The sequence below is a fragment of the Arachis stenosperma genome, chromosome 3 (assembly GCF_014773155.1).
Source record: "Arachis stenosperma cultivar V10309 chromosome 3, arast.V10309.gnm1.PFL2, whole genome shotgun sequence".
Classification (NCBI taxonomy): Eukaryota; Viridiplantae; Streptophyta; class Magnoliopsida; order Fabales; family Fabaceae; genus Arachis; species Arachis stenosperma.
The window spans coordinates 69,159,150-69,166,790 of NC_080379.1; the positions used below are offsets into that span (position 1 = coordinate 69,159,150).

A 7,641-nucleotide genomic window follows, 5' to 3' on the forward strand; every position below is an offset into this window, starting at 1 on the left:
CACTCCTTCTAGCTCCATTACTCCTCTTCTTTGTGATGGTTGGCGGTTTCTTTGATGAGCAAAGAAATATTGGTTGTTGACCACCATATCAATGAGTTCTTGAGCCTCCTCTGCAGTTTTCATGAGTTGCAAGGAACCTCCAGCTGAGTGATCCAAGGATTCCTGGGACTTCAGTGTTAAGCCTTCATAGAAGTTTTGCAGCTTCTCCCATTCATTAAACATGTTAGAAGGGCATTTTCTGACTAGAGCTTTGTACCTCTCCCATGCCTCATAGATGGGTTCATTCTCCATTTGTGTGAATGTTTGTACCTCGGCCTTCAACCTTATAACCCTCTGTGGTGGATAAAACTTGGCAAGGAACTTGGTTACCAAGTCATCCCAGTTGTTGATGCTATCTCTTGGAAATGATTCCAACCATTGAGTAGCCTTGTCCCTGAGAGAGAATGGGAATAGCATCAATTTGTAACTGTCAGGAGGCACACCATTAGTTTTGACAGTGTTGCATATCCTTAAGAAGGTGGATAAGTGTTGGTGCGGGTCCTCAAGTGCTCCTCCACCAAAAGAGCAATTATTCTGAACCAAAGTGATGAGTTGTGGCTTAAGTTCAAAATTGTTTGCATTGACATTTGGAGCCAAGATGCTGCTTCCACAATGTCTAGGATTGGCAAAGGTATAGGAAGCCAAAACTCTCCTCTGGGGTGGGTTGCCATTGTTGTTGTCTGCTCCACCTGGTGGGTTAGTTGAATGTTCCTCCATATCTTGAAATTCTTCTTCGGATTCCTCTTCTCCAACAATATTCTTCCCTCTTTCAGCTCTTCTTAGCCTCCTGAGAGTTCTTTCATCTTGTTCATGAAGATTTAGTGTGCTTCTTCTTGTACCTGACATACAAGCATAACAAAAGAAATTCACAAACCAGTGATGTTCTCAATTTACTGCTAAATTGCAGTTTTAGTTAGTTTAAACAATAAATCAAACAGTTAGTGGGTTAATCAAAAATTAAGAAAAAGTGCTTGATCTAAATTACCACCTCACTTAATCATTGTCAATCTAATCAATCCCCGGCAACGGCGCCAAAAACTTGATGTGGTTATTTTTGGTGGAGACAAGAATCTCTCCCAAAACAACACCAATCTAACCGGCAAGTGCACCGGGTCGCATCAAGTAATAAAACTCACGGGTGTGAGGTCGATCCCACAGGGATTGAAGGATTGAGCAATTTTAGTTTAGTGGTTGATTTAGTCAAGCGAATCAAGATTTGGTTGATTGATTGGTGATTGGCAGAATTTAAATTGCATTGAAAGTAAAGGGAATGGGAAATTGGCATGAATTTAAAGAGAACAAAAATTAAAGTGCTGAATCTTAAGAAACAAGAAATTAAATGGCAGAAACTTAAAGAGCAAGAAATGTAAATTGCAAGAATCTTAAAATGCGAGAAATGTAAATGGCGTGAATTGTAAAGGGAATTGGGAGTTGGTATTGCAGAAATTAAACAAGGCAAAGTAAAATTGCAACAAGCAAAGAATTTGAGAATGGCTTGGATCAAACCGGATCTTTAAACAGGAAAGCAAATGAGCAGGGAAACATTAAACAGGGAGTGGGGAATGGAAAATCCGGATCTCAGGACCCAAGAGACTAGAAAACCAAGTCTAGATCTCAATGCCTTCCTAGATCCAACAAGAACAATTGCAAGGAAACTGTAAATTGCAAGGGAATTAGATGAAGAAGCAAGTAATCGAACTGAAAATTTAATTGCAGTGAAAATCAACAGAGAGATCTAAGGTGAGATTGAAACAGAATTCCTTCAATTCTCCAACCCAAGATCCAAGACAAGTGTAATTGAAATTGAAAGCAGTTAAACTAAGAAAATAAAGATCACTCAAGCTCCCAAAATAGAAAAGAAAACTCTCTAAAAACTAAAAAGGGAAGCTCCCTTAATAACTTGAATTCTAGCCTATTTATACACTTTCTTCAATTGATCTTCAAGCCTTGAGTTGGGCCTTTGCTCTTGGTGGAATTGGGTTGAAAGAGGCCTTGGTTGATTGCTCTTGAAGTTTGGAGAGAAACCCAAGTGAACCAATTGAACCGGAATTGGGTTTTGCAAAGTTGGATTCAAAGTTAGCCTCAAAGTTAGGGGTCTAACTTTGAGGCCAACTTTTCATATCAGCAAACATCACTTTCTGCCACTCACGTTGGTGCCAATGTTAGGGGGCTAACTTTGACCCTAACGTTGGCCTTGCCTTGAATGCTTGTGGCGCCAACGTTAGCCTCCAAGTTAGGGGGCTAACGTTGGCGCAAACGTTGGCAACCCCTGGGAGTAAATTTCCATGCCAACGTTAGCCTCCAAGTTAGGGGGCTAACGTTGGCGCAAACGTGGAACATCCTGGGAAGCATTTTCAATTTCCAACGTTAGCCTCCAAGTTAGGGGGCTAACGTTGAGGCTAACTTTTCATCCAAAAGTTTGTGCCAACGTTTGAGGGCTAACTTCAAGTCCAACTTTATGTTTCCTGGTTCAAATTCACTTGTTTCATTGTCCCCTCTTTGCTCCTAGCCATTCCCTCTTGCTTCAACCTTTTTCCAAGCTTTCTTCACCTATCATAAATCAACCAAACACATCAAAGCTATGCTCAAAATCATGAGATGATCATTCTATCCTAATATGCACCAATTATGGCATCAAACCTCATGAAATTGCATTAATTTATCTATGGTTGATTCAATCAAAGGAAGCATGAAAATCTACCTAAATTAGCTTGCTTAAGCCTCAAGAAAGTGCATAATTCAAGTGAAAACAAAAGAAAAAGACTAGTGAAACTAGGCTAAGATGACTTGTCATCAGATATTTCACGAGAGCCATCTAAAGCATGCCATTTCTGCTACTTGGGTTTGGCAAAGAAAAAATATGAAGGACGAGCCAAACTCCAATCAAAATTGGAAGAAAACAAAACAGAATTAGATAGAAGCTGAGCAGATAATAAACAAATTCCTTAACAAAGAAGTCCTGGATCAAATGGGAATCCTTATTAAAAAGTAAGAAACAGAAATCAAATAAGATGAGTTGAATTCACAAACCTTATAAGCACATCAGAAAGAGCATTTGTACCAGCTAGAACATGAACAATGTGGCTGGTATCTTTATTGTTCACAGCTGCAAGGAGCGCTTCCAGCTTCCAATTCTTCCACGGAAGGCCGTTAGAAATAGGCACTTAACATGCACTAATGACATTGCGTTTAGATTCTCTTTTTAAGATAGTAAATACATTAATTCGTTTATTTCATTTATATAAACAAAATTCTTAACAAAGTTATGCTCAACCCAAAAAAAAAAAGAAAAAGGAAAGAAAGGAGCATGATAAGGCCCTCAGAGACATTGCGTTGAACACATGATAGACGTGAATATATTATAACATTATCTCCAACATAAACATGAAAGTTAACACCATCAAAATAAGTAGAAGCCATGCAGGTGCACACATTACAACTAACAAGTATTTATTTGAAGGAATGATATATCGATCACAAACAGTAAACGGGAAAAGATGGAGATTTTGAAGCACAATGAAGCAGAACACCACAAATGTACAAATTTCATCATCTACCGTTCATACACCACAATGAAAATCTAACCAGAGAAGATTCTAATCGCTGCACTTCCTGAAGACAAAAATCATTTAAAATTAAATTGAAACAGGGAGTGAATAAATAAATAAATACATAAGCCATCTTGAAAGAAAAGCTAGGGTTCGAAGAGACAGACAAGTTTACAAAATATATATATAGGTACCATTGAATCAATGGATTTCTGGTTCATGCGATACTCCTCTAGCTTTTGAAGCTCTTGAGAAAAGTTCTACAAATACGGGAAGAAGGCACCTGAGGCTAAGATTGGAACACAGAGTCAGGTAGCAGCAGCAAAGCAAAAGCAGATAAGGTACTCAATCAATCAGTTCATAATTTCTTATAAATATAAATCAAGCTAGAGCATTAACAGCTTCTCATATCAAATTATATTATTCTAGTATGATTTTCAAATGAAAAAATATGCAATCCATGAATTACCTTTTTCAATGATTTGAAGTGCTTACAGCTAAAGAACCACACTCAGCAATGCTTTTGTTCTGCATAAACAAAAAAAAAAAAGAACAAAACTTAGCTGCACAAATGAACCAATTAACCTTCTTAGATTTAACTACTATAATGACAGCAAAAGAACCACGGAGAGAAGCACAAAATATGTTACACAAATAACTTAGCTGCACAAATGAACCAATTAACCTTTTTCGGGAACTTTACGGTACCTGCGGTTCTCTCCTTCCACCATATTATATTACCAGCAAAATCTGAAGCGCAAATCACAAAGTCAAGTTGCGAAAATAGAGAAGCCATGGAGAGCAAAACCTTCTAAAATAGATTAGTAAATTACAGGCTGCTCTCAAGGTGCAAGTACAGAACCCATATAATGTAATAAATTGTGAGATTACCTCTGTTCGACCAGGAATAATTGGCTTTTCGGCCAACAATTCAGCAAGAATGCAGCCAGCACTCCAGAGGTCCACTCCGACACCATATTCGGTGGCCCCGAGAAGAAGTTCGGGAGGACGATACCATAAGGTCACCACTCTACTGGTCATAGGATGCTTGTGATGAGGATCAAAGAACGATGCTAATCCAAAATCAGCAATTTTAAGAACTCCATCATTGTCAATAAGAAGGTTTGATCCCTTTATATCACCAGCTTTTAGGGCATTTGTTTTGATTGAAGCAGATCTACATGAAATCTAATCTCCAAGCGAAAGGAACGAAAGCAGATCTGCATAAATATCATCAATCACCATTATCAAATCGTAGAACAAGAACAACAAAATGAACTAAACGCTGAATGAACTAACCTCCATGCGAAGAGAAACGGAGCGCTTTAGTTTCGATTAATTAGCGGATTAAAATCCTAACCTCTAAGGGACGATGACGAAGGGAGCAGATGCGACGAGAGCAACAGGGGGCTCGTGCGACGCGAGCGGCGGCGACAGTGGCAAAAGATGCTCGTGCGATGGAGAGAAAAAGCAACTCGTTGACGGAGAGAAGGAGAAGCTCGTTAGATTTGTGTGGAGTGTGAATGGAGCTGTCACCTCTGAGCTCAAGAGAAACGTCAAAAGGAGGACGGTAGCACCGCTGGCGAGGAGAGCGGAGGAGCACAGCTTTATATTGCAAAATAAGAAGGAGAGAGGAAGAAACTCGTGTGATGAAGCTCTCACTTGTGTGGGGTGTGTCCGTGTGGATGGAGCTCGAGAAGATAGGGTTGAGTTAGGGTTATCTGAATGTTTCCGACGGAAAATTTTAAATTACAGACGAATTTTTCGTCTGTAATAATTTAATAAAAAGCGACGTTTTGTCTATTTAATTACAGACGAATTTTCCGTCTATAATCATTTTTATGAAAAAAAATTAATTTTTTCGACGGAATTATCGGCGGATTTTTTTCTGTCTGTAATTTATGCTAAATTATTTTTTTTTGTTTTCTGACAAAAAATCCCTCTAAAATTCCTTCTGTATTTCAGTGAGATAAAATTCGTCGGAAATATCCGTCTGTAATAACTAGTTTTCTAGTAGTGACATCATGTTTTCTAGTAGTGACATCATGTGACATTAGGATATTTCTATTATTCTGTAATATCTTAAGAATTTAAAATAAGTAATTAAATTTAGTAAAATGAAATTCCCGTTTGTGCCATGTTTCTTCTTTTTGTTTTTTTTTTTTTTTATAAATCTTCTTTACCTTATTTTTCTTTGTTCCTTTTGTTTAATATAATTGCTTGTTGTGATCACATTGATCACAAAAGAATAATGTAATTGATGAATTAATATTGCTATCGATTTATTGGAGCCAAGAACGAAACAAGAAATCAAACTTTTGACAATGGAAGGCAAAGAAGAGAAAATTATAAACTAAAATCTGTTATTAAATCTTATAAAGAAACATTTATTTATTAATAACTCTGTAGAGTAAAGTTATAGATTCATATATTTTCAATTTTTATTTATTTATTTGGGTAAAATGAAAATTTTACGTATTATTTCTAAATCTTAGCGAATATTTACCTTCTTTTGAAACGGATAATTTTGGCTATAAAATATTACATGTTGAACATAAAAAAAAAGAAGTAAAAACCGCAATATATAATGCAACAAGAATTAAAACAATATCATAATTTATAATTTATTAGACTTGATGAAATATACAAGCTAAGGCACACTTAATTTTAATAGTGCAAGGGATCTGTAGTAGTAACCAGTAGTTAAAAACTAAAGCAAGCACAAATTAAAGGCAAACTTGCATTGCAACGACCTAAACCATAACATTTTATTTCTTATAGATAATCATGTTTAAGATTACCCACCTTTTACTAATAAGTAATTTAACTATGTTCCTTAAGAATTTAGAATAAGTGCCACATGAGAACATTAAAATATATTATTATATTCTCTTGTAATACTTATTTAATTCTTAAAATTAAAAGATCTTTCAAATGCTCATTAGCAAGTTCTACTATACCTTATATTTATGCATCATCCACGCTATATTTTATTTAATTACATGTACTGAAAACACTAAGGTACGCACGCATATTTATGACATTTGACTCTAATAAAGTGAAAAAATTTTGTAAAATAAAAAAAATTAATTTTTCAGTTTACAAAATTTTCCATCTTAAAATAAAATAAAATAAAAAATTATATATAATTATTTTTATTTAAAATTAATAATTAAAAATTAACATATAATTATTTTTATATAAAAATTAATATTTAAAAATTATTAAATAATAATTTAATAATATTATCTAATAATTTTTAACTATTAAATTTACATAAAAACATACAACTACATATAAATTTTTACCAACAACTTTATATAAAGATAATTTATATAAATTTTCAAGAGTCAAATTCAGAAATATCAAACTATACATAAGCTAATTAAGTAGGTGGAGTAGGGACAATCCCAGGGATGTCAAGTGGAGGAAATGTAGGGAAAGGCATTGCCGGAACTGGAAGAGAAGGAAATGGAATTCCAGGAATGCCACCAAATGATGGGATTTGAGGCATTGGAAATGGTGGAAATGAAAATGATGGAAATGGAAATATTGGTGGAAAATCTATTTGTTTCTGATCACCTAGCCCCATCATTGGTGGCTTGGTCTCCTTGTTACCAACATGATTATTATTCACTACTTCATGATCTCCTTCATTTGCTCCCTTCTCATCTTTTGCTGCATTATTATCATTTAGCTGCCTGGCACTAGTTGAACTAACAAGGTTGGTAACTATGGCAACCAAACAAAACAAAAGCATAAGAACCTTACGGAAAGCCATGTATGAGAGAGAGAGAGAGAGAGAGAGAGATTATGTGTGCGTGTGTGTAAAGGAATATGAAAAGAGAAGCTCTTGTATATGTTTTTATGGTTAGAGAGTATTATTTTGGAGCCATATATATAGCGGGGAAGAGAAGAGTGTAGAAACGAATGTAATAGTTTAAATATAATAAATAAAAAATTGTCATAAATTCTTAAGTACATAGATTTGGTCTAAAATCAATTTGAGTTGATTGGAGTGATTAATTTATCTATCTATTTAAATAAATATTAA

At 35.2% G+C, this 7,641-nt stretch overlaps 2 protein-coding genes across 2 annotated transcripts; both read right to left on the reverse strand.

Moving 5' to 3' along the window:
- Window positions 1-847: 847 nt before the first annotated feature.
- Window positions 848-4,892, reverse strand: LOC130966231 (negative regulator of the PHO system-like). The gene is made up of 8 exons (XM_057891015.1): window positions 4,887-4,892; window positions 4,479-4,775; window positions 4,173-4,250; window positions 4,083-4,115; window positions 3,782-3,847; window positions 3,625-3,651; window positions 3,070-3,173; window positions 848-878 (listed from the first exon to the last, which is right to left on the reverse strand). Exons 1-8 carry the CDS (start codon window positions 4,890-4,892, stop codon window positions 848-850), a joined length of 642 nt encoding a protein of 213 aa, XP_057746998.1.
- Window positions 4,893-6,972: 2,080 nt separating this feature from the next.
- LOC130966232 (uncharacterized) lies at window positions 6,973-7,368 on the reverse strand. The gene has a single exon (XM_057891016.1). It carries the CDS (start codon window positions 7,366-7,368, stop codon window positions 6,973-6,975), a length of 396 nt encoding a protein of 131 aa, XP_057746999.1.
- Between the last annotated feature and the right edge of the window lie 273 nt (window positions 7,369-7,641).